Source organism: Pogona vitticeps, chromosome 3 (genome assembly GCF_051106095.1).
Source record: "Pogona vitticeps strain Pit_001003342236 chromosome 3, PviZW2.1, whole genome shotgun sequence".
Taxonomy (NCBI): domain Eukaryota; kingdom Metazoa; phylum Chordata; class Lepidosauria; order Squamata; family Agamidae; genus Pogona; species Pogona vitticeps.
In genome coordinates, this window is record NC_135785.1 from 19,130,792 (window position 1) to 19,158,682 (window position 27,891).

Sequence of the window (27,891 nt, forward strand, 5' to 3'; positions counted from 1 at the left end):
CCTTCTCCCTCCGCCGCCTCCTGATTGGAGCACGCTTCCTCCGCCTCCTCCCAGCTCCGGCCTCTCCGTCCCTCCCGTTTCCTTCCTTCGCGCCGCTCTCTTTTGACCGCCCGAGTCTTCCCTGCTTCGCAATGCTTTTCGGGAGTTGTAGTCTTCCCCGGAAGCGGACTACAGGTCCCATGGGCCCGCGCGGCCGCCGGCTAGTTCCGGACAACGCCTGGTTGTGTGGTAACGACGGTGGCGGCGGCGGCAACGGCGGCGGCAGGTGGAGGCTTCCTTTCTGGCGGGGACTTCCGGCAGTAGCGACGGCGGAGCCCGCTCGGGAGCCTTAAGAGGCTTCGAGGGGGCGGGTGGGGCAGGGAAGGAAGGTAAGATGGAAAGGAATGACGGGCCCGGGGTTGACTCTTCCTTCGCTTGCCCTGCTCCGGGTGGGCCGGGCCGTGGCCGGAAGGGTCACTAGGAGGTTTGCGCAGGGCCTAGTCGCGACGCCGGGGTTACGCCGGTCGGGAGGCTTAAAAGGGCTTGGAGAATCCCTCGGCCTGCGGAATGGTGGCCCAAGGTTGAGGTGGGGCCTAGCGCTTTGGCAGGAGCCGAGCTGGCGGTGGGGTCTAAGCAGGCGCCCTGTGACACCTGGTAGACCTTCCCCAAGGCCTCGAGAGGGCCGGGGAGAACCTCCTCTTCTCTCTCTTCCCTCCCCCCCAAGGTGTCCGAGAAGGACGGTTTGAGTAGGAGGTGAGGTTGGTGATGGGGAAGAAGAATTAAGAGCCGAAAGGGGAAGATAGGGGCCCCGTTTGTATGGGGTTTAGGATTGGGGGTGGGGGTGCCACAGACTTTTGGGGAGGAGGGAATAAAATATCTGGAAGCTGAACCAGAGGCTGAGGGTTCAATTCCCCTCTAGGCCTTCTTGAGTGGGGTTGGACTCGATGATCCATAGGGACCTTTCCAGCTCTGCAGTTCCAAGATTACAGTATCATGTTTATAAATGGGTGGAGGAATGGAAAACAGGGAGGTTGGAGTGGACTCTTGCCTTGGAACTGGGAGGGAGGAAGAAGAATAGGCCCAGAAAGGAGGAAGTAGAGGTCAATGGCTTGGGCCCTGGATACCTGAAGGACCACCACCTTCCATATGAGCCTACCCGGCAGCTAAGATCTAACCTGGGGGCCCTTTTGAAAGAGCCGTCCCTCAAGGAGGTAAGAGGGACGCCTTATAGACAAAGGGCCTTTTTGGCAGCTGCCCCCAGACTATGGAATGCCCTCCCGACTGAGATTCATCTGACGTTTATGACATTTCGGCGGCAGGTCAAAACCTTTCTGTTCCAGAAGGCTTTTAATTGAAATAACATCAACTGTGGGTCCTGGTGGCAATTTTTAGATTGTATTTTAATTGCGTTTTAATCATTTTATCTTTTATTGTATTTTAATCGTTGTAAGCAGCCCAGAGACCTTTGGGTAGCTTGGGCAGCATATAAGTTAAATAAACAAACAAACTTCAGCCCCCTCTAATCTTGCTTAAGAGAAACCTATCCTCCAAGAGCAAAGTGAGATCTCTCCTATTTCCCCCACTCACCCAGGAAAAGCACTGGATGCAGTTTTACAGATCTGACCTATGCAAACTATAGGTGAAGTGCTATAAACTGTGCTCTTAAGACTCGAGGTGGTAATGGGAAGGAGAGGGTGTTGCAAGTTTTGGAATATGTCCAAATGAAGATGATCCATGTGATAGAAAACTTATGCATTGTGGGAAATACTGGTCTGTAATTTCATCCAGGTAGTATTCAGTTTTCTGTATGGGTGAAATTGGTTTTTATAAGCATTCGTTTGCAGGAGTGCTGAAATGCAACATGTTGAAGAGTACCCAAGAACATTTTACCAGTTTAATCATTTTTGACTGACCAGTGCTTAATAGAGGTTGGTGGGGATGGGCACATATATGGATGTACATAGATCCTTGCGAAAACCTGATGTGCTTGTTCAGAAAGGGTGATAAAGAACATGGAACCTGCAGAAGAAAGGGGACACTATCATTAGGTGATCTCAATATTTCAAATAGCTATGCTGAGCAAATTAGAAAGTCAAAAGCTATTGAATAAATCAGTAATGGCATTGCTACTAGTTTGAGGCTATTTCTCTGATTTGATCAGGAGACAGGGTTGATGGGATCCTTAGGTCAAACTCTAGATATTTGAAGATACAGTGGTGCCTCACATTACGATGTTAATTCGTTCCAGCGAAATCACTCTAGAAAGAAAACATAATGTGAAATTAAAAAGCCCATAGAAACGCATTAAAACCCGATTAATGCGTTCCTAGGGGCTTGAAACTCTCAGTCCAGCGAAGATCTTCCATAGCGCGGCCATTTTCGCTGCCAGTGCAACAAGGAATCCGTCCCAGAAAAGAGCGGGGAGCCATGTTTTTTACCCAGCGGCCATTTTGAAACCGCCAATCAGCTGGCCGAAAACCATCGCTTTGCAAGAATGAGGTCCCAAAGCAGGGAACCGATCATCACAAAGCGAAATTCCCCCATAGGAAACATTGTTCTGCGATCGCAAAACCTTCAACGTAAAGCGATTTTGTCGTAAAATGGAGCACTCGTAATGCGAGACACCACTGTACGAACATTATTTAAATGTCTTGAAATGTGAATTTTCTTTAAAGTTGCTAGATATCAGACTAGTTTGACAGTTGCAATGCTGCCTAGTAGTTATGTCCAGGTTTTTGTTGTTGTTGTTGTTGTTGTTGTTGTTAATTTGGCACTTGAGTCAAATCCAGGATGGGGACTGTAGTGTTCACCCTAAGTTATGCATTGTAAGTTATGCATTGTTCATGTTATATGTTAATGTGGTTAAGAGGCGGGGCTGAAAGATGTTAAAAGGCGGAGTCTGAGAGGGGAGTTAGTCTGAGTCTGGAACCTTCGTCTTTTCTAAGTTGATAAAATAGATCAACTGGTGGCAGCATATCAGAGGGTGTGCTGAGGTACCTTGTGAGCTCTGTGTTTGGGGGAAATAAGCAGGGGCCAAAAGGGTGAACACCAAAGGGACACTTCTCTCTGTGTTTTGAATTATGTTTCAACTAATGTATCTGCAGGGTTGAAACTGAATTGATGAACCCCAATGTTTATACATATTTTTTTGTATTTCAGTGGGTTTTTTTTTCAGAACACTTCTGTTAACACATGTAGGACTGGAAAATCTTTTTCTTCTTGATTTCTGCATTACCTCTGTCAAAAACTGTTGGCATCCAAATTGCAAGCAAAAAATTGGGTAGTTGGGATATATGACATTTATCTTGGTCAATATGTAGCAAGAAAAAAGGGGGCATTTTAAAATAGACTTTCCTTTTCCAACTCAAGCAAGTTTTTATGTACAGTATTCGTTTTGTTATTTGGGGGAGGGGGAAACAACACATACACTAAAAGAAAATAGGGCCCATTAAAATGACTTGATGCGAGTATAGTGAGGGGATATTGCATGAGAAACGTATCCAGATCTGAATATACGGAACTCAGGGTCTGGATTTGCTCCAAGGGCTATAGGTTTTCTGCATGAACTAAGCAATAGTTTGTGTTGCATGTTTTGATGCAGTACCTCTTGTTGACATGGTAATCTCTTTTTCTGGACTCACTTCTTTCTTGATGTATGTGATGTGTGAAAATGAGATAGGAAAAGTCTATTTGATTCTTTTTCAGTTCTCTGGTTTTAGAGTAAATGAAATAGTTGTGTAATAGTTGGAGTGCTTTCTCTCTAGGGTCTTCTACATTTTACAAACAGTCATCAAGTCTTGATCAAGTATTCAGAAGGACAAAGTTCATACTTTCACATCTTACTGCCTCATGTAACATGCTGCTTATATGGGACAAATATACCAGTATTTACTGCTGCACTTTGCTATAGGAAAATATATTATCTTTACATGTTTAGTAAATGTTTAGAAAGAAAAAGTAAGAGCTCTATGAAGTTACATTTAAAAAGTTGAGGTAGTCTTCATGGTAGTTCTCACCATTAAGAAAACTACACAAAACTAAATCTTAAAAAGTAGACACAGGTACAGTGGGAGGAAAGGGGGACTTGTTGCTTTTCATTAATGCACCAGTGCTCTGTAAAAGAATTGCTGCCACATTCTACACAGCATACTCAGATTAACTTGGTGAATAGTTTGTCATCTTGATATGAAAATATATTTGTGAATGTCTTGGAAAAGAAAATGCATTATCTTGTATCACTATCAATAAAGTATCAATAATAATATGTATTGTCAAGTAGATTCTGACTGATGGTGATCTTTTTTCCAGAGTTTTCTAACTATGTATAGAGTATTCTGAAGTGGATTACAATTCCCTTCTTCTGAAGGGTGCTCCTCAATTGTTCAGCTTTCCCAAGGCTGGGCCCTCTCCTAGGAGGCTCAGCTAGGAATCAAAGTTGTGAACTCTGCCTCCACAGTAAGGTACCCAGTTCACTAACCAGTCCAGCCAGCTCTGTAATACAAACAGCACCTTTAAAAAGCCCGGCTTGTTCACACAAAAGGAAAAATCATTGTACACATGCCCATATATTTCAGCAGAAAAAGATGACTTGTAATTGCCCTTGAGAAAAAACTGAGATTATTTATTGTGTTGGTTTTTTTATAGTGTTATTTATTAATAGTAAATGATTTGCACTGTCAAAATAGTTGTTTTTCCAGCATTCTAAAGTAACTGATTATTGAATAAGTAATGTACTTGCAGATGCCCTTGGGGTACTGTGCAGAACAAACATTGGTTGCAACAACTATTTTTCCTTTGTAATGTTACTTTGCTTGTTTCTTACCTTAAGCATTTTAAAGTATTTTGTGAACAATAAAAGTGTTGGCTTTCTATAATAATGCACATCAGATAAACTTATGCTGATATCAGATCTCTAAAAACCTAAAGAGTTAAATTGTTTTTGCATCATTTTTAAGAGATGCTCAGGTTGTAGAAAGTTCTGCCATTAAGTGATGCTAAGTAATGTGCCTTTCCACATAATCCAGCTTTTCTTACAACAGACCTGAATTCATTATTAGTTAGAAAATATTTCATGGGAGAGGAGACTAGCCATTTTCAGTTATTCTTAAGGCTCTTGAATTGTGTCTAGAATCAAATCTTGACAATCTTGTTCAGCATCTGTGAATGATGTGGCAGCATTAACAGAACTTGTAAAATTTGAGGCAGTGATCACGACTGCTCTCCAAAAAACTTGTAAAGAGACACTTGCTCTGTTTAGAAGCAAGCACAGAGCGAAGGTTACTTTATGATGGATAAACTAGGATGTGAAGTTTAGTAGTCCAAGTTGCAATAGTACCCCTTGCATAGGGTTTGATTTTAAAGTAGGTGTGATTATTGCCCAGCATTGGTTGCCCCAGAATGGGATATGCTGGGGGAGCGAGGACTGTAAGATCCTGAATTCACATTAAATTTGCTTTGCGTCTTCCACTTCTTAAGATAAATAATATTTTACTGGCCTTGTGAAAAAAAGTTTCCTTCTTTTTAATTTACATAATCTTTAATGAATTTATCTAAATTTATATAAGTAAAGGTAAAGGTTCCCCTTGACAATTTTTGTCCAGTTGTATTCGACTCTAGGGGGCGGTGCTCATCCCCGTTTCCAAGCCATAGAGCCAGCGTTTGTCCGAAGACAATCTTCCATGGTCACATGGCCAGTGCGACTTAGACACAGAACGCTGTTACCTTCCCACCGAGGTGGTCCCTATTTATCTACTTGCATTTGCATGCTTTCGAACCGCTAGGTTGTCGGGAGCTGGGACAAGCGACGGGCGCTCACTCCGTCGCGTGGATTCGATCTTACAACTGCTTGGTCTTCTGACCCTGCAGCACAGGCTTCTGCGGTTTAGCCCGCAGCGCCACCACGTCCCATTAAATTTATATAACATTTATCTAAAATTAGGAATTGAATTTTTTGTTAAGACGGTAGTTGGATGTTGAGGAGGGAGAGGTGGATAGTAGAGATGCGGGCATTCTTATACAACTTCTCCTGCATAGCTGTAAGTAATGAGGGGAATACCCCTGGGGTCTGCCAGCTCCGCTCTCCCTTCCAATCGCTCTGGAGCTCATGGTTGGCTATCCACTCATCATCCTGGCAGGGACACTCGTCTTCCCTCCTGCCAGGAGTGGATAGCCAACTGCGACCTCCAGAGCAATTGGAAGAGAGAGTGGAGCCAGTGCTGGTTGCAAACACGTCAGCCCCCCCCCCCAAGGGGGGCAGACCTTCATTATGTCCAGCTGTGCAGGGATATTCATATTCCTATATGAATACCCCCATCTCTAGTGGAGGGACAAAAATTCAAAAAAAAAAAGGGAGAGGTTATATCCTGATAAGTTTGGGAACTGCTGTCATAGTAATGAAAGCATTGTTTTAATCACTTGCATCCTAAGTACAGTATAGGTGAATATGGCAGCTAATCAAATTAAGAAATTGTTTTGTGATTTGATTTGGTTTCTGCAATTTGATTTTGTCCTTGATGTTGAAGCCAGATGAGTGGCTTTTCAGTCATCTTTGCTAGATGAAGTATTTGAGTTATATACAGAAGCATTTCCCCAGATGAAAAAAGTAACTCCATAAAGAAGTCAAGGGAGGAGATTAGCAGTTGTAACAAATGACTGAAATGTCAGAACAATTTTGTTTTCTCTGAAGACTTCTTGAAAGACAGATGGAGAGCAGACTCTTCAGACCTATAAAGAACTCGAGAGAGTTAGCATTTCCCCTAGTGAAACATCAAATTAAGCTAGGTCAAAAGGTACAGAAATACATTAAATATTTGCTGATATCCTGTTGAAGTTGGTATAATTGTGCAGGACATTACACCAGTGGTAGTCTCCATTGTCCAGTAAAACATGAGACTCATGGTATGACTTTGCGCAATAATCCAGCAAAAGTCTTTTGTGAATGTCATTTCTACCTGAGCTTGATTTTTTTCTAATTCTTACATAACTTCAAGTTACAGAAGTATAGCCGCAAAACAGGATTTCAGCCAATGAGGTGCTTGGACTTTTTCTGAATTTCTGTTGATCAAAAAATAAGCATGCAAAATGGTGACTCCTTTCTTTCTAGCAGTTTTTTGTAATTTTCTGTTTGAAATAACAGTTTCGATCTATAGAGACTGTGTTTCCCCAAAAATAACACAGGGTCTCATATTCATTTTTGCAGTGGGGCTTATTTTCAGGGGATGTTTTATTTTTTTCATGTACAACAATCTACGTTTATTCAAATACAGTCATATCACCTTCTGGTTGCTGTACAGTGGTGGGGTGCAGGCTTTCACTTAACTGGGACTTATTTTGGGTAGTGCTTATATTACATATTATACAGTTTTTTAATGGTTTTGAAGTATTTTTTTCCTTTTGATGATCCTGTGTCCAAGATAACATAGATATTTGATACAGACATTTGAGAATCTACTAGCTTTAAGGTTCACATCTAGATATTGGACCCTTGCTCACCATAATTTTGATAGCTTTCTTCTGTCGTCCTTAGTGTGAAGTTGGTTACAGCATTAGTACATACCTGGAATTAAGAAATCTAGCAGCTGAAAAGGAGTGGATTTGACCTCATTTCATAAACATCTTTCTTCGTGATGTTTCAGTGCAGTTTTAGAAAAAAAGCCTTAAGTTGCCAAAGTCCTTAGAAATGTGGTTCTGCACAACAGCTGAAATTATTTATGTAGACACAAAATTATGTGTCCGGGAATCCTATTTTTCTGTACTCCAATTTATTGATTCCTTGAAGGAATTTGCTCAAGCGCTTGAGGAAACCCTTCTAGGTCCGGCTAATGTAAATGCACTAAACAATGGGAACACTTCAAGAACGCTGTGTATAACACCGCCTTGTCCACCTTTGGCAAGAATACCAAAAAGATGGCTGACTGGTTCGAAGCTCATTCGGATGAGTTAATGCCAGCCATAGAGGATAAGAGAAGAGCTCTAGCAGCATACGAAGCCTGTCCTAGCGAGTACAACTTGCAAGCTCTTTGAGCTGCTCGTAGCCAAGTCCAACAGACTGCCAGGAGATGCTCCAACGATTATTGGCTTCAGCTCTGTTCTCAGATACAGATAGTAGTGGACACAGGTAACATCAAAGCAATGTATGACAGTATCAAGCAGGCCTTAGGTCAATACAGAAGAAATCTGCTCCCTTGAAGTCTGTTTGATCATCCAGGACCGAGCACAGCAGATGGAACGCTGGGTGCAGCACTACTATGAGCTATATTCCAGAGAGAATGTAGTAACCGAAGAAGCATTAAATAACATTGAGTGCCTGCCTGTCTTGGAAGATCTGGACAGCAAACCAACCTTAGCAGAAATAAAAGTGACCTTGGATTCTCTCGCCTCCGGCAAGGCACCTGGAAGGGATAACATCCCTGTTGAAGTGCTGAAATGCTGTAAGGAGATCATCACCACCGAACTGTATGAAGTCTTTGCTGGAGGGAAGGTGGAGTACCACAGGACATGAAGGATGCAAACATCGTCACATTGTACAAAAACAAAGGAGACAGGGGCGACTGCAATAACTACCGTGGCATCTCTCTTCTTAGCGTTGTAGGGAAGCGGCTTGCCAGTGTTGTGCTGAAGAAGCTCCAGGTGCTTGCAGACAGAGTCTATCCAGAATCACAGTGTGGATTTCGAGCTAATAGATCCACCACTGGCATGGTATTCTCCTTCAGGCAGTTGCAGGTGAAATGCAGGGAACAACAGCCACTCTTTGTGGCCTTCATAGATCTCACAAAAGCCTTTGATTTGGTTAGCAGGGATGGCATTTTTAAAATACTTCCCAAGATTGGATGTCCACCTCGTCTCCTTAACATCATCAGATCCTTCCATGAGAGAATAAAAGTTACTGTAATTTTTGATGGCTCAACATGAGATCCCTTTGACATCTGAAGCGGAGTGAAACAGGGCTATGTCCTCACACCAACACTTTTTGGGATCTTTTTTGGTGTCATGCTGAAGCATGCCTTTGGAACTGAAACAGAAGATGTCTATCTCCGGACTAGATCAGATGGAAAGCTCTTGAATCTCTCTAGATTAAGGACCAAAGTCCAACTGAAATGCATACAGGACCTCCTCTTCACAGATGATGCAGCCATTGTTGCCCACTCTGCTGAAGACCTCCAACAACTCATGAATCGTTTCAGCAAGGCCTGCCAAGACTTTGGACTACAATCAGCCTGAAGAAAACACAAGTCATGGGCCAGGGTGTAGACTCATCTCTATTACCATCTCCACACGTCATGAGAATGGCTGATGGTCAGATTCCAAAGGATCTCCTGTATGGAGAATTAGTGCAGGGAAATTGTCCCAGAGGGAGACCACAGCTGTGATACAAGGACATCTGCAAGCGGGATCTGAAGGCCTTAGGAATGGACCTCAACAGATGGGACACCCTGACATCTGAGCGTTCAGCCTGGAGGCAGGTGTTGCATCACGGCCTCTCCCAATTTGAAGAGACCCTTGTCCAGCAGGCCGAGGCAAAGAGGAAGTCACAAACGCAGCAAAATCATGGAGCTGGACGGGACAGATTGGATTTGTCTTCAGTGTTGAAGGGATTGTTACTCTCGAATCGGCCTCCTCAGCCACACTAAATGCTGTTCTAAGTCCTCCATACAGAGCACATTACCATAGTCTTTCAAGACTGAAGGATGCCTAACTAACTAAATATATTGATTATCATTCATCCTTCATACAGTAGACTGTGCTTTACCATTTGTTGTTTTATGTTGACACCCTATCTGTTGTGGTGTGTAAGAATTTTGGAAGATCCGAGTGCTGTATAATTTTTGTGTGCCATAAATGTGTTTCTGAACGTCACTTTTACCTGTTGTCAAAAATCCTGACAGGAGACTATGGGCTCTTCCTAAAGATCCATGTTTCCTCTGTCAGATGCCAAGTGTAGAAATAGCATTTGTGAAATTGGTTTGGCAGTGTGCTTGTGCATTGGCCAAATATATAAATGCCAGCTTCTATTTGGTTTTCTCTTTGCCTTGACTACTGAGAGAATGTGTTGGAGAATTGGGGATAATTATTGTATTGAAACTTCTCTTAAGTTTTTGTACTGTAAATTTAGTGTACTGTAGCCAGAACAATTTTATCCTTCCCTGTTGAAGCATTACCTCTTTTTGCAAGGATAATGCAGAATTCTGTGAAATGTCATTGAAAGCCACAATTGCAAGTTGCTGGTGGTGATGATGGTATGCACTACTTGCTTCAGTCTTGAACCAGTGCTGCAGATTTTTAAAGTGAGGAAGCATGGTGGATTTGATTTAAATTGTAATTCAAATAATGATTTAAATTTTGAAAATCAGGTTCTTTTGATGATTTAAATAAAAATCAGTTTTTAAATTTAAATCATGATTTTAAAAAATCATTGATTTTTTTAAAAAAATCCACCCTGTCAGGAAGAAGGGAGAAAATTTAAAAGTGATGAAAATTTATTTGTGCATTCCACTATTATTTTGAAGGAGAATTATAAGATTTTAACTATTTTCATGAGGACCTGGATTTTTTGCAGTATTACTTCAGTTTGTCATATTTATGTCCAGGGCTTGAAAAATGCATTTGTCCACTCGTCAGTGACGAGTGAAAAATGCTGCTTGATGAATCATAGCTCCCTCTCTGCCTGCCTCCTTCCCCTCCACCTGTCTATCTCTTTCTAATCCTGCAGTCCTCCCTTTCCCCTCCCATTGCAAAAGGAAAACTGCCCTCTTCTCACGAGAAGAGAGTTCAATCAGTACATAGAGGTATAGCTCTGCAGGAGAATGTAGAGTAGTCCCATGCTGGAGAATATGGGAGATTTCCTGCTCCCGATTTCAACCGAACAAGGATACATCCTGGGGTGGGAGGGAACCGTGGCTCCTTAAGAGGCCGGACACTTTGTTTTCAGTTTTATTTTTGCTGGAGACATCCAAAAGAAAAGCATTCAAAATACAAGCTTCATGACCCCACAGGCACGCAGGTTATAAAACAACCCAAGTCTGAGGGTATAAATCAGTGATTCCCAATCCCAATAATTTGCAAGGCTATAGTCCGGTCATGCTGACTGGTGAAATTTTTGACTGACTGTGAGACATTCTAAACATTTTCAAGCCCTGTTTATGTCAGTTGATTCTAAATTCAGTTTGGGTTCTGGAAGATGCTTAGAATTGTAGCAGAAGGGGCTGTTTTTTGTATTGATCCATTCTTAATCTGTTACCTTATTATCTTTCTTGAGTGCCAATATTGGTAGAAAGATAGTTAATAAATTATGTATGTAAGCCGCCCCGAGTTGACCTTGTCTAGGGGGGCCGGGGTAAAAATTCAATAAAAGTTTTTAAAAAAGTAAAGTAAAAAAGTAAATCCTCTTATATTTTGAGTAAATTTTGACACACAAACACAAAATGTGAATAACAAGTGGCACAACACTTTATTTTAGCTTGTATTTCTATTTTGTACTATGCTATAACAGCTTTCAAAGTTAGGGAATCATTTTCAGTGGCAGTTTTTTACTGAAGCATGAAAATAATTGTTTGTTTGTTTATATGCCACCCACACTACCCAAAGGTCTCTGGGCGGTTTACGTGCACAACTATCTGCTCTAGAACTCGAAGGACTGTGGGACATGTTTCAGAGCCTTGATGTTTCCTATTATAAAGGAAAGCTTAGAGTAGTGAATCAGCTGACTAAGCCAAACTTTTAGTTACTGACCTTCATACTAAAGAACCCCTTATAAACTAGTGTGTTTACATTTAATGATCAGACATTAGAGTTTACACCTTGCATTTCAGGAGGGCAGTTGTATCCAACAGTCTTCTTTAGGTAGGTTTGGTGACTCCCTGTTTGCTGTGGATTAGTCTTATTTTTTGCTTTATTCCTGCACCTTGTGAAGTGTCCTAATTCATTCAAACTTGGCTTGACATGGTAATGTATCTTCAGGTTTTTTGTGCCTATGTTCTACAATCTCAGTGTGCAACTTGTGGCCTCAGCCCCTCACACTGCAAGTTTCTTCTGTTTGCTTATAATTTCTTTATGTCCTCTGAGTGTACCAGGCTCCACATGTCTCAAAACTTTTTAAAGGAGCAAATATTAATTTTGTAATTTATCAAGGTAAATGCGGATTACATTCTCCACAATTTTTGTACTTACAGCTTCAGAAGTTAAAATTTTTGCATAACCATTGTATATATATTTTAAATTTAAAATGTAAGTTAATATTTTTGTCTGTGCCCTTAATCTGTACTCCTTAAGGAATGTATTTCTCAAGTTGCTGCTCAGTCTGAAAATTGGCACTCCACTATCCACCCCTGTTTTAGAGGAAGTGCTGATGACCTAAGCACCTGTTCTTCTAGTGCTCCAGATGAGCTATGTTTTTTTATCCCCAGAAAAGCACCATGACAGTTAGACTGCAGTACTTGAAAGATGTCTGCCAGTCTCATTTTCTTTCTGATCTTCATGAAGATTGCCAGTTGTAGTTGTGCAGCGTAAAAAAAAATTTCAGGCAAACTGAGATTCTGTGCTTCAGAAGTAATAAAAAGCAGATGGTGATGCTTTTCATGTTGTTTGTCACCTCGTTTCCCTGTGGTCAATTCTAGAAGGACTGGTTGTTTTTTCTTTTCTTTTGTAGAAGTAAAAAAAATGGTGATACTTGTAGCAGAAAATGTAATTTAAGATTTTGAAGTCTGGGTGGCATGCTAGTAAGAAGGTCAAAGTTGAACTCTTTGCTGTTGTTTTCTATTCAAGTATTTGAGAAATAGCCCCATATTTTATCAGAGCACGTTTTCTAGGCATATTTTATTCTTTCTCTTGTTTTGTAATATACAAAAGAGATTTCAAATATTAGATGAATAACTCAAAATGTAATGTTGTTCTGCATTGCATGTAAAATTTTAAAATTAATCTACAACATTTGCGAGAGCTGAGAAAAGTCTTCATGGTCTTCTACTGAGATCTGTTTCTCAGTTTCTCAGAATTTGCAAAAATAGCAAAGTAGTAGGGATAATAATAGCACTGCAATATTCTGTGAAATTTTTCCCCCTTGAGAAACTTTCCCCCTTTTCCCACTTCTATGGGTTTCTGAAAGGAAGACTTGCCATTTGTTAGTGAAGCAGCTATTTCACTATGGAACTATTTAAACCCCCACTCTGCTTTCCCATCTCTTTCCTTTGCCATTTCTACATTTCCGTCTTCCCCTTTTCTTTCTTGTTATCTGATTCCCTGCCTTTGTGTCATCCTTTTAAAAAAAACTTAACCAAATAAAGACAAATCTGTGGCTCCATAAGGTGAAGGCTAGTGGGCCAGAGTTACAAGAATTCAGTTTATTAGTCTTTATTAAAACATATTACTTCCTCTACAAAGATCTTACAGCGAAAACAAGTTTTATATTCAATCTTCAGGTAACAGCCTGAATTTTTAGGCAGTTATTCCTTATTTTATATCAGGTAGCAGGTGTATTTCCTTACCAATACTTGAAAATCAGGTCCACGGTTTAGATTATTTCTCTAAGCGTAATGGGTTGGGCAGGGTGGAGCACCTCTCAATCCATTTTCAGTTACTTGAACAATTATTTTGCTTTAAGCTAACATGCTGGCACACCCTTGTATGGAAATTCCGAGAACTTAAGATTTCTGTTTGTTTTTCAAACAATCTATGGTTCTTAAACTTGAGTATACTTTTGTAACTTATAAATGTATTCCAATTCAGAATTATTAAAATTATATTTATTTTATAGGTATGAATATAAAAGATTAATTGTAACATTTATGCTGGCATATAATTATACATGTTACGTGCCATTTGGGATTTCTTACAAGAAAGTCTCTGTAGATGTATGACTAACTTCTTCAGCATTGGTGAATACTTACTGTATAAATGGTAAAAATAGAGTTGACCTTTACCATTTTAAAGACATCATTTTTTATTTTCACTGCTCTTTCCAAGAGAGCAGCTGAACATAGCCTTGAATTAAATTCTCAAGAGCCACCTTAATTGCATACAAATTGTTGGCTAAAGTGAAGTACATTTGAACGGAGTCAAGTGTATGGAAAGAATACCAAACCCGCTTCCCTGACAAATTGGTAGTACTTCTTGGCTCAAAATTGGTAGTGAAAATAATTTGTTTTTTTCCTCTCCACCCCTCTCCTTCAGGGTGATATATTTCTTACGTGCTCTAATAATCTGACATAACAAGAAGAAAGAAGAAACTTTACATTGAATGACGTGTCCATTGCTTCAGTAGTCTTTTTCTTCAAGAGTGGATCTTTGAATGAGGATGACAATGGAAGAGATGAAGAATGAAGCAGAGACCACTTCTATGGTTTCCATGCCTCTTTATGCTGTTATGTATCCTGTATTTAATGAGGTAATAAGAGTTAATTGTTAATTAATGTTTTGTATATTACAGTGTTTGGAAACAGAAGTTTTTTTTCCAGTATCAAATAAGGCTCTAACATAGTGGCCAGAATCCTGTTGAAGGTTTACGGTGGTGTAAATTTAAATTGCATGACATCCATTTGCCACTAATAACAAGTTGCTATTTGCATTTCTATATACATGTCACATGATATGACTTGCACATGCCCAGGAATGTGAACAGCAACTTGTTAATTAGCAACAAGGAGCTATGGTGACTTACACAATTATACTTACACTGGTATAAATTTCTAAAATGCATAATCTTTTTGAACCTGAATGCCCAAACTGAAAAAAAAAAAAACCAGCAGGTGGCAGGCCACAGCAGCAGCGGACATGGCAGTGGAAGGGGGAATCCCAGGCATGGAGGTGCCTCCAAACCCCACTCTAGTTCCGCTTCCAGTCATGCCCAACCCCTGCCAGCGCCAGCTGCTCCAGATCCTGACCCACCACCTGTTTAGGCACTAGCACTTTGACTGCCTCCTCAGGTTTGGCTGCTGGGGGTAGCGATTTGGCGACTTATGGCTCGCGTACCCGCAGAGAGGGCTCTGCATGCCAGCTGTGGCACGTGTGCCATAGGTTCGCCATCGCGGCACTAGGGCCTGAAATATTAAGGTTTTAATTAATGTGTCAGGCTTAGACAGCTATGGAGTCCTACAGTATTTAACATTGTCATTAGTCATTACTCTAAACCTTTTGCAGAAGCTTGCAGACGCTGTAAATGACCTGTGTTAAACATTATAGGACCCCTATTTTTCTGATATGACAAAGTATATCTTGGGTTTTTTTGAATATAGTTGTGATAGGTTTTCTTTGTTAAGCTTCCCAGCAAATGATATATGAACATTCATTCATATGGTTGAAAGTTTCTTTTGAAGTATAACCATTTCAGTTTGTTTTGAGTATAAAACAGAACACTGTGTTCCAATAATCAGTCTTCTCTACCCTCATATGTATATTTTCAGTGCTTCATTTTTGTGCTTTCAGTGTAGATTGTTGTACTGTATCACTTCATTAAGCTTGGCTATATGTTTGCCTCAGCTGTTATGGAAATGATTTCTATTAGCATTTTATCTGTATAATTCTATCACATTGTGATGACCAGTAACATTCAAGCCCTGAGTGAATTCACAGAACCATTTTACTACATGGATATTGAAATGGGAAATGCTAAATTGCTGCTGATTTTCTGCTTGCCTGGACATTGTGTGTATTGGCCCTTAATTGGTATCTGAGAGACAAAATCCCAGTGCATTTGCAAGTGAAAAGCAGTTTATCTGATTTGGCACAGAACCTTGTAAAAGAAGTTTGAACAGGTGAAGACTGATCATTTATTTGTACCTTCTAAAAAAATTAATGTAACTATTTATTTTTAACTCCTTGCAGCTAGAACGAGTAAATCTGTCTGCAGCTCAGACATTGAGAGCAGCTTTTATTAAGGTAAGAAAAAATGTTCAAAATTTACTGTATAGAGAATGCTAACAGGAGTAGCAAATGAAATTCCTGTCAATCTGCTCTATAATTAGCAAGTATCTTGTTGAGGAGGTCAAGAGGCTGTGTGTCAAAGGGCTGTATGTACACTGATAGAAGGCCTAATCTCATGACATCAATAAGTGGTGGGAATTACCCCTGCTGATCCAATCAGAGAAGAAAGAATTAAAGTAGATGACTTGATATTTTCATAAAAATTTATGAACCGCTGAGATAACTTGTTGATGGACATTTGTGTGTCACTTCTTTGGGGATAGGAATCACAGATGATACCCTAGTGTCATTCATCATGTTGAAGAAGACTGGGAGTCAATAGTCAAATAACTTACAGACCTATATTACAAACTATTGATACAGTGTCTCCACCACTCAGTTCTTTTCACTAAATTGTCTACAGCAAAATGAGCATTAATATGTATAGACTTTTCCAGGGATGGAAAAGGACTACCTTCACCACATCTCATACCCATATGGTCCAAACAACAGTCAAGGCTTGCAGATCCCTAGCCTTCTCTAATGTCCTTTGCCAGCTGGCGTAGGCATTAGAACAGCTGCAGCTAATGCAAATGACATTGCTTGGTCGGGGTCAAGTACTCCTCATTTCACAAGCAACTCTTGTTTATTCTCAGCCTTGGGCTCCGCAGGGTCCTGTGTAGTGGTCCTCTTCAGTAGAGAAGGAAGGAACCCAAAGGAGGACTACCTCAGGATGCTGCAAAGCTAGCATACGCTAGCAGGGTCTGACTTTTCCCACTCCGCTTTGGGGGCACCTGCCCAATCTTCCACCTTGCTCTATTCCTTCTCTTGGTGGGAGATTTATCATGGTGGGATTTTCCCATCTTTCTGATTTTCCCATCTCTCTGGGTTTCTTCCATCTCCTGGTTCCAGGGGAGTGTTCACTCTGGCATAATGCCCCAGAGAAGGTATCCTGCCTGTGTCCCCCAGATATCCTTGGGAGAGACCTGTTGAGTGCTATTGGGATGTGTAAGTAGATACTTCCTGAATGCCCAAGCTCACCTGCACAGAGAAAATAGAAAATCTGTCATTTGGGCACAATAGGTGTATTGTATAAGCATCCTAGGAAATGACTAAGGCATAAATAACTGCTCTATTCCAAATGTGATGGCCCTATGGGCCCCTTCCAGCTCCATTATTCTGTGATTCTGTAATAAAGAGTATGTACTTCTATACCCTCTACTCTCCAACCTTGACATGCCACTGTTCCTTTTCTGCACCTAGTGCTATTGGTATTTGCTTCCTCTTTTGTATCTGCTGTGCCAGTTTTTTTTCCACCAAGAAAAAGCACAAAGGTTATTACTACCTCCCTCTTCCACCTCTTTAAAATAAAGAGGCCTCATTTTGAGGTGCAACTCTTGGTATCTTTTTCCTGTGCTCAAGTGTATTAAAAGCATGGTGAAAAGAACAGTGAGTTTTGCTGGATGCACCAGAACAGAAAATTGGGAAGATATTCTTAGGCTGTCAGTTGAATTTTTCTTACAAAGATGAGTAGTTTCTAAGGCAGATTGTTAAGGCTTTAATGCAAGAATGCCTGCACAAAAGTACGTTATCATTGTCCTATAAATATTAGTGGTTAGCTTTGTAATGTGAAATTTTAAGACCTAGAGCTCTTGCTGTGCGCGCACGCACACGCATGCACGCGCGCGCACACACACACACACACACACACACACACACACACACACACACACACAGAGAGAGAGAGAGAGAGAGAGAGAGAGAGAGAGTTTCCTGTTCTCAAACTGTAAACTTAATGTCTTGGCTATATATTTGATGTAATTATACTTGCAAATCAGCTGCATAGTTTGTTAAATAATAAAGGTAGGTTTTATTTAAAGAAGAAGCCAAAGGTTAAATTTTTATCCCTGTACTGAAAAGTCACTGCCAAGTCACCCCACCTTAATATCTAAAGGCATTTTAATTTGGAGAGTATTGTATTCTCTGAATTTTTCCTTCTGTCACAAAGATTGTGAATTACTGAACCATACCTATACGTGTTTGGACAAACTCAGTCAGTTTCTCCCCCCCCCCCCCCAGCACATAGTGAATATTTCAGTGGTTATGAAAGATTTTGCTCTCCAGGACCAGCAATTCTGCTCTTTTGGATATTTGGGTTTTTTTTAAAAAATCTCTAGTCACTTATGGTGACATAGTTTCAAACAAGAATACAATTTACAAAGCATTAAAGGGTTGTGCAGATATAATTGCATCTACGTCATGGGGTCAACACTGAGATAGGTTGGATCTTGTGTATGTGGGCAGTTTCTGCTGTTGCTCTGTCTGCTAACTTTTTGTAATTTTGTATTTTTTTTCTGCAATAGCCACTTCAACATCTATAGCAGGGAGGCTGAAGAGTTCTGAAACTGGATTCTTTGCTTCTGTTCATTACTTTGTTTAGAGACTGTCTTGTTTGTCCTCTGTAGAATGCAGAGGGGCACTGTTGGCAGAATATGGCATAAATCACATTAGATGATGAACCAGTGAATTCTTGATGTCGTAGCTGATATTGTTGGAACCTTTGATCATGCTGCCAGTGTAGATATGGGGCACAACTGGCATCTATGTTTGTTGGCAGACTTTTGTTCCTGTCTTCATGTCTTTGTGTTGCTTCTTGAATGTTTGTAGGCAAGCACAGATTGTTGTCTGGAATGGGCTATAGGTCCTTGATGATATGTCCCAGATGGTAAAGGTGACTATAAATGGTGTTTTGTTGTTATCTTGCACTAGTCTGGCTTGAGGGTTATTGTACGTTAAGAAGTGCTTGCTCTTCTAACTCCATGAGTTTTAAGTCTCTGCCTTGTGCTTCTGAATAAATCTTGCTGTATTGAACCCTGCTTTAAAAGGATCTCAGCATGCAAGAAAGTGAGGTTTAAACTTCACACTCATGTTGTGATTAAGGGGGAAAGTGTGACTGTGTGTCTGTATGAAGAAAGGATACACAGGTTTGTCAGGTTATGGCCATGCATTAGGAAAGACACTGCATATGTGTATTTGCATTTTTGTGCCTGTTTGCAGCTTCTTGATCATTATAGCATGAGTTCCTCAAAGATTCATCCCCATCCCTGTTGTAAAAGAAGATTTAGAAATAAACTGTATGGAATCTGAAGAATCAAGTTAGCATAAGTCCATTGGCATAAATTTCACTTCATGCTGCTCATTAATGGATCAGCATTTTAGTTTCTTGTAACATGCTAAATTATAAGAGTGTTGTATTACACCAAATATAAATGCTGATATGAGAAAACTTTTCATGATTTCTAATGGAACGAAATTAAACTGGGTACAGATATTTTCAACATGTAATTCTCTGTTAAAATGAAATGAACAGAGACCCGTGAAATCTTTGTCTATTGTCTGCATTGTCATTACAGTGGTGGCAACCTATTATTGCATCTTTTTTAAAAAAACTTGGAAAAATCAGTATTGTAAAAAACACTGAAGTATATCTAAGGCGTAAGAAAATGATATAGGAAAACTGAGGTCTTTGCAACCCCTTTTCACACCATATGGACCTTTTACTTTCATGTTGCTGCTAAAAGATGTTAGGGGAAAAGGCAGTTCTGATGTCTTCTCCAGATAACAGATAATTTAAAGCTCTAGAGATTGTTGGACTTCATTAATTCCCCAGGCACTGACATTGTAAGGTGTGATATGCAGACATGTAAATCAGTCCCTTTAATTTCAATTGAAAGGAGCACCGGGGGGGGGGGCTGTTTCTGATGCATAGAAATGAATGCTGCACAGAAATGAATGGAATTGCTTATTGAGCAAAATTATAGATGAAAAATATTGATGTCACACAAGAAATATGGGCCTTTCTTTGGAGGACAGAAAGGCAATGAGAGATAGAATGCTATTATGAAACATTTCTGCTTGGGTGGCTTTTGAAAATACAATCTTGAATTCACATTCTGTAGCTGGTTTTGGTTGTTTTGTTTTTTTTTGTTTAAGATTTTTGCCTGCTTGCTAAATAAATAAAATGCTGTTTGAAATGTAGGCTGAAAAGGAAAATCCAGGTCTCACACAAGACATCATCATAAAAATTTTGGAGAAAAAGAGTGTTGAAGTTAATTTTACTGAATCTCTACTCCGCATGGCAGCTGATGATGTAGAAGGTATGTCCAACTAATGTATATGCCTATGCTTCCTGATCCTTTATCAGACTTCCCATTATTAAATTAGACAGAAATATTTCTGATGTTTTGTTTCTTTGATAACATTAAGTTTCCTGATGATAGATAAATCCCTTATTATTAATGTAATGCTGTAAATACAGGACTTGTAAGTTGTGAATGCTTTGTAGTTTGTCATTTTTTCTCCTTGTAACCATTTTGGCTAATGGGAGGTACAGAGATATGTGTCTGTTTTCCTACTTGTTTGAGTCTAAGAAAAAGAATAAAAAATAAGTATTATTCTTATTTTAAGTCGAGGAAAGTGTTTGTGCAACACCATTCCATGAATTGGAGCAATATATCTACCTGTAGAAGTAGACTTTTCTGCACCCCCTCCTTCCAGCCAGCCCCCTGCCCAGTGTTCACTTTCAGGGCAGAACCACAGCTGAATAGAATGTGGATGGAGATAATAGAATGTGAGGAATGGGCCCCATTTGCTCTGCTAATTCCTGCAGCATATTGGAGAAGCCTGTACAGGAAGATGCAAGTGGGAAGATTTCTCCCTTCTGCCAATAGATATCTGGATTCTGCCAAACGAGTTCATGTGCATTTTTACATTCACATTCATGATATCCATTAAGCCTCTTTTGTTTTTGTAGTACATCTTATAGATTTCAGATCCATGTAATTCTTTTCCTGTGAGACACAGAGATGGGTACCCTGATAGTTCAGTGTTTGTCTCCTTCTTTGGGTTTTTTTTTTTTAAATTAAAGTGTTTGTCCAGCCTTTCAAGTGTTTTTTAAACTTACCTGAAACAAATAACTGATTTTTTTTCTTAACTGATAATTTTTTTTCTTCAGAGTATATGATTGACAGGCAAGAGCCAGAATTCCAGGATTTAAATGAAAAGGCAAGAGCACTTAAACAGATTCTCAGCAAGATTCCAGATGAAATAAATGACAGAGTGAGGTTTCTTCAGACAATCAAGTAAGTGCTTATTTCTGATTGCACATCAGGCAGCTGTCCTTGTCCATTCATAATGTCTTTGAATCTTTGTCTAAGCTTATTATGTGGTGTACCTTATACTTAGAGAAATGCACTGGCACACATCCGCCCCCCCCCCAGTAATTTTAACTGAAGAGCTGCTTGCAACATCTTTTTATGCCAAAAATTGGATGGAGCCACCAGATGTGACAAATTGCTCCCCAGGGAAACTTCTGGGTTTGTTGTTGTTGCTTTGGTTTGTTTTTCTCAAACAAATACGATTGATCGTGAGTATCTGGTTTGTTTGGATTGTGGCAGATCATACATTTCCACAATTAAAAATAGTAGAACACCAACATCACATGAAATGTCTAAAGTGGTCATTGTGACACATGCCTCAGTTACATTGCATTTGGATTAAATAAAATAAAATAAATAAATAAAACCCAGAAATACATGTTCTTAAGGTGTATTACCAGGACTGGCCACTAGATGGAACCAATGATTATGGTGTCTTAATGGAAATGCACTAATAGCCTGATGTCTCCAAGGGAAACAGCTTCCAATGAAATGGAGAGGCTGTATTTGCAGGGGAAGAGCAGGGGAGAAAAGGCAGTTGCTGGTATCAGGAAAGCCTCTTTTGCGAACAGGAGGGCAGGAAAACCAGTCCTTTGGCAAGACTAGGCCAGGGCGCGCTCTCTCTCAAGCATGCATGAATACCAAATAAAGTGAAAGTTAAGTGCTTTGTTTATCTGCTACTTTCAGCATCCATGTGGGGGGAGGCTTTGAACTGTCCATGGATATCATGGTCCTACTGTATAGTATTCTGGCTAGCTCTGTCAAAAGCACTGAAACATTTTGTTGTAGGTTTTCATTTATTAAATTATAAACCCCACTTTTTTATTCCTTTGAATTGACTGTGGTCGTTAAGGTAGTTAGATACTGTGGGAGCCACTCCTAAAATTGATCCACTTCAGTTTTCCAGTAATACTCACTTGTTTTGTATGACTGAAAACTACAATATTTTTGGTTACTCCAAAAACCCTTGAATAGTCCATGTAAATTCTTCTGGAACAATGTTACCAGTTGAAGTTGTAGTTTTGGGGAGAATTTCTTGGTTTAGAAGGTAGTTGTGGAAATCTGGAGAACTGTACACAGAATATAACAACAGTAATTATCTCTTAGTCCAACACAACACTGTTTTAAGTCTTGATATATTGTGACCTAAATCCTTCCAAGTTAAAACTTGATAAAATTGTATCCATTAATCCTGAGGAGGGACTACTGACATTCAATTGTTTTGAAGAGTGCTTACTGTGGCAGTTTTCTTCCATGCAGTCTTAACTTTGTTTAAATGTCACAGGCAGAACTAGATAGCAACTTCACTTAATAAGACTGGTACATCCAGAATTGTTAAAGCAAATTATGGGTCACTTTTTTTATCTAAATAAAATACCAAGAGTGAAGTCTCTTTCATTTTGTATGTACTGTATATTCAAAAGGGAGAATTTCATTCTGAAGGTAAGCCAGGACACTTTCTGCTTAATGGTGTTGTGGTATAGATTTCTGTATCAAACAGATGCTCGCTTTCCACATAGGAAGACTGCATTAAACCTAATTTGGGCTTTGAAGGGCCATATAATCTAATTAGTTCTCGGTGTTCGGTCTTGCTGTGCCGTATCTAAAACTCACTTTGTCAGACAGCAAATCCTTTAGAAATAGATGTCAGGTGTAATTTTAAGAGTGATTAAAATTCTGTATTGAGTGAGTCTAATTTTAAAAGTTGTCACAATTATCTTTCCGTTGCCAAACAGGGACATTGCCAGTGCAATAAAAGAACTTCTCGACACAGTAAATAATGTCTTCAAAAAATATCAATACCAGAATCGGAGGGTATGTAAATTAAACTTGTTCTATGTAGCTGTGTTGTCCTGTCAGAAATATAAATGTGTTAACAATGAATATTAAAGAGTCTGTGGTGTTTGTTTTTAGATGGTGGGGATTATAATTCATTCCTACCCATTGCTGGCAGTCAAGATAAATTTGTAAATGAAGAGACAACAGGAAAACTAAGGCAATATTTTCCTGCTACTTGATTTTTTGTGTGTATAGATTTTAAATCTACAGTGGCTTGGTGTTATTTATGAAATATTTTATATTAATTTCTCTGTTGCAAATAAACATAGAAGTATTAGAAATTATCCCATTTCTTAAAAAAACAATGAATTTTGCTACCACCATCATTTTCACCTGTTGTCTTTCATGTATCATATTTATCTTATGTTTTATGGCTAATGTAGGATACCTTGTAAAGAGTTTGACTTTGAATGACTTTTTACATTTACACACTTCAGGCACTGGAGCACCAAAAGAAAGAATTTGTAAAATATTCCAAAAGTTTCAGTGACACTTTGAAAACCTATTTTAAAGATGGAAAGTAAGTATGCTTTTCTTAAAGTTGAATTAGTACAATGTCAAGTTTTTCCATATTTTAATTTCTTCCAAAGTATTTGAAATAAATGTTTTATAACACAAAGGAGCATGCTTTGAATAGACTTGTATCTTAAGCACTCCTTATGCGTCAGTCAAATTTATCAAAAAGTGAATAATGTTTTGGCCTGGTTTTGATTGGGTTCTTCTCCTGACAAGCAAAGCATTGCTTTTACTATATTCGCAAAGGCTTTCACGGCCGGGATCTAATGGTTGTTGTGGGTTTTTCAGGCTCTTTGGCTGTGATCTGAAGGTTGTTCTTCCTAACGTTTCGCTAGTCTCTGTGGCCAGCATCTTCAGAGGACAGCACTCTGTCAGCCACAGAGACTGGCGAAACGTTAGGAAGAACAACCTTCAGATCACAGCCAAAGAGCCCAAAAAATCCACAACAACCATTGCTTTTACTTTTGCTTTTAATACTAGTACTGTCTTTCAGACCAGAAACAAAACTAGTATTTTCAAAATGAGGGACCAACTCAAGGTTGCAGCGTCAAGCTACTCCAGTCTTCCTACTTCCAGCAATATTTTAAAATATATGCATGAATCCAGCTTTTAATACTGGTGTGACAGCTATTCAGTAGAGCAGAGGTCCCCAACCCCCTGGTGACGGTCCGTGGCCTGAGCTGTACCGGGCCACTGAGACAGACCACCCGCCCCACCACCCGCACGCACTCACCCCTGCACAGCCCGTTTGTGCCTGCGTACGTGTTCCAGCACACTCATGCGAGCGCTGCGCCCAGACAAGCGTCACACCGCGGTTTGCACATGTGCACAAATGCACCACCGCCGTTTGCACATGTTCACGAGCACGCATGTGTGCACAAACAGCGGCGCGGTGCTCACACGGGACGCTCGTGCAAGAGAGAGAACGCTTGTTTGTGCATGTGCATGAGTGCGGGCAGTGCCCTGCCTTCCACAGCCGGTCCGCGGACCGAAAAAGGTTGGGGACTGCTGCAGTAGAGTGGATAGTGGATGTTTTGGCTACAAGCCATGAGAGCTAAGTAACACACACACACATACACAGAAGCAATATATTCTTGAAGACCAGGTGCTTCAGTAAGAAGCTGCTTTGGGTCTCGTTATTGGGAGAGAGAGAAAGACCATCACTGCCTTTAGTCATAATGCCTCAATTAGGAATAAGGGAACATGTGGTGCATCTCATGTTACTGTACAGCGCCTTCCATTAGTCTTAGGTAGCATAAGCTTGGCAAAGGGTAAAAGGAGTTACAATTCAACAAGATCTGGAGAGCCATAGATCCTTCACCCCTACTCTGTGTTAAGATGCAGTATGCCTGAATTGTAGTTACTCAGAAGGAACAACGAGAGAGGACTGCACCTCTCTATTCCTCTTTTGGAGTAGAGACAAATTGGCCACTGTAGGAAATTTGATTGTGGCCTCAGTGGAGTTTTCACCTGGTTCTTGTATTGTACTTTTCCCCTGGGTGCAGCTGATTCTAACTCCTTGATTACTTAGTTCCTGCACTGCCTCAGTGAGATAAAATTGCTTCGAGGAATGTACAGCAACAACTAGATGCAGGTCTCTGAGTGGGCAAGTGGAGAAGGCCCTTAATGAAGCTGTTGAAAAGCAATTGCTTAGTGAGGGAGGGGGAAAAAAACTGTTAGTCGACCTGGTTCATGGTTCTTGGCACTAACTAAGCAGTGCTGCTACTCAAACCTCTTGAGTCTTCTTCACTTTACAGTGTTCAATTTACTGAAAGTTTATCGTAGAACATTCTTTGCTGTGTTAAACTTTACTGCCTAGGAATTCATCAGTCAGTAGAAGTGAAACCAACACATTTAACAGACATAACACCCACACTTGACCTTGGAGTTGATTATCTATTGATGCGAGTCTACCCTTATTAAACATAAAAATGGACTAGCATAAAGTTGGAAGTTCATATAGGCCACTTAAGCTTATTGCTTGGGCCTTGTCAGCAGCCTTCACTGATTCATGCCATATAGGATTCCTGTTCAAAGGAAAAAGTCAGAATATTGAAATCCTTGATGTTTTGTGCCTACCATCTATGCAGCTTGGAAAAACGACATAATAACTGTAAACATTTCTAGGGAATGAGTTGTAGCTATGTTAGTTTGTGGATGCAAAACCAAAAAATAACCTTGTGGCACATTAAGGTCTGTGGTGTTTTATGTGGCATAAATTTTGTAAGCTTTTAACCTACTGCAGCTGAATTCCATGAAACTTTAGGGCAAATAAAACAACTTACTCCTGAAGATACTACAAGACTCTTTGCTGTGTTTGCATAGCTGTGTTTATTGCCACGGAGCATTTCACAAGGGGATGCTGTTGAATAGGATGCTGCTTCCATATTATTTGATCAGACTTGGCTCACAGCACTTCCAGGCCCCACTGAAGGTGCTGATTTTGACCATTATAGTCACAGTCTTGAACACACATCCCTGAAAGAGTACCTTTTTATTTGTTTGTAGGCCCATAATATTTTAGTGATCGTGCCCTGGCTGCAAGAGTTTATAACTGTGAGGGTCCCTTCCAACTCGATTTTTCTGTTTCCATGACATGTGCATTATTGAAGTTCTTGGTACTAGTACATTTCTTCTTGAATTCAATACAATATATTGTGAATATTGTCCATTAAAAGATGGCTGCAACTGTTTGTATAGTTATAACTTGGAAGGCTGCAATCCTGTACACACCTTTCCAGGAGTTATCCCATTTAACTTGTTTGGATTTCCTTTGAATAGATATACAGTGGTGCCTCGCACAATGATTGCTCCATACAACAATGAATTCACACAGCGATGGGTTTTTTTTGAGGAATTTCCCCCATCGTTTAACGATGTTCTCTATGGGGGAATTTCACTTAACGATGTCCCTTTTTGCTCATTTAAAAGTGTCTTAAAATGTTTGAAACCTGTTTTAAATGCTTGGATTCCATAGTGCACCTTGTGAAACATGTGCAAACTTAATTTGGTTTTGTTCTGAGTCTTCATCAATTTTTGGTGATTTTTTTATTGTCCCCATTTAAATCAATTGAATGGACAGTTCAATGCATTTAAATAGGGAAAACAAAAAATCACCAAAAATTAATGAAGACTGAGAACAACACCAAATTAAGTTTGCATAGGGTTCAGGATGTGGGCTAACGATTGCAAGCGTTTAAAACATGTTCCAAGCATTGTAAGACACTTAAAAATGAGCGAAAAGGGACATCGGAAAGGACTTCAAAAGCACTGAAACCGGCTTCAGTGCTTTTGAAGCTCTTCCGTTTTTGCTCATTTCTAAGGGTCTTACAATGTTTGGAACATGTTTTAAATGCTTGCAATCATTACCCCACCTCCTGAACCCTATGCAAACTTAATTTGGTGTTGTTCTGAGTCGTCTTTAATTTTTGGTGATTTTTTGAATTTTCTCTCATTGGAATGCATTGGACGGAAAGTTCAATGCATTCCAATGAGAGAAAATTCAAAAAATCACCAAAAATTAAGGACGCCTCAGAACAACACCAAATTAAGTTTGCATAGGGTTCAGGAGCTGGGCTAACGATTGCACGCATTTAAAACCTGTTCCAAACATTGTAAGGCACTTTTAAATGAGCGAAAATGGACATCGGAAAGGGCTCTTTGATCTCCGTTTTCCTGCTTTTGAAGCTCTTTCCGATGTCCGTTTTCGCTCATTAAAAAGTTCCTTACAATGTTTGGAACAGGTTTTAAATGCCTGCAATCTTTAGCCCACCTCATGAACCCTATGTAAACTTAATTTGGTGTTGTTCTGAGGCGTCCTTAATTTTTGGTGATTTTTTGAATTTTCTCTCATTGGAATGCATTGAACTTGTATTGTTAGAATATATGTTATCTGATGATGACTTCCTGATCTCTGTGTACCATTGAAACTTTTTTTCTTTCTAATAACAGGGCAATAAACGTGTTCATAAGTGCCAACCGACTAATTCATCAAACCAACTTGATACTGCAGACCTTCAAAACTGTGGCCTGAAAGAAATAATAAACTGTATATGTTGAGAGCTGTACTTTTCAATGGTGGATAGGATACCTTTATATGTAAACTTTAAAGTTTTGACTGTATAAATTATCAGTCCCAGCTGAAGGGACCTAATGCAGGATTTTGAATGGGATTTATTGCCATCTTACACCATATTTTTGTAAAAACATTGTAGCTTAATCATAATCTCACAATGAAGATTTTGCATCACTTTTTTGCTATTATCATTCTTTTCAGAATTATAAGCCAAAAGAATTTACGCCTTAATGTGTCATTATGTAACATTCCTTATAAGAATTGTAAATATTTGGTGTTCTGTTTCTGACATTTTAACTTGAAAGCAGAAAACTGCAAGATTATGTATTTAACAATATTGGTGGCAAATATTCAATAAATAGTTTACATCTGTTA

General features: G+C 39.7%; 1 protein-coding gene across 2 annotated transcripts; it reads left to right on the forward strand.

The window, feature by feature from the left end:
- The first annotated feature begins 229 nt into the window (after positions 1–229).
- On the forward strand, positions 230–27,891 carry PDCD10 (programmed cell death 10). 2 transcript variants are annotated; one of them, XM_020805760.3, is made up of 8 exons: positions 230–368; positions 14,143–14,356; positions 15,793–15,846; positions 19,910–20,027; positions 20,885–21,011; positions 22,823–22,901; positions 23,363–23,445; positions 27,393–27,891. In XM_020805760.3, exons 2-8 carry the CDS (start codon positions 14,261–14,263, stop codon positions 27,472–27,474), a joined length of 639 nt encoding a protein of 212 aa, XP_020661419.2. In that variant the 5' UTR covers positions 230–368; positions 14,143–14,260; the 3' UTR covers positions 27,475–27,891. The 2 variants fall into 2 exon arrangements, with proteins under 2 accessions (XP_020661419.2, XP_078245811.1); XM_078389685.1 differs by lacking the exon at positions 230–368 and adding an exon at positions 484–565.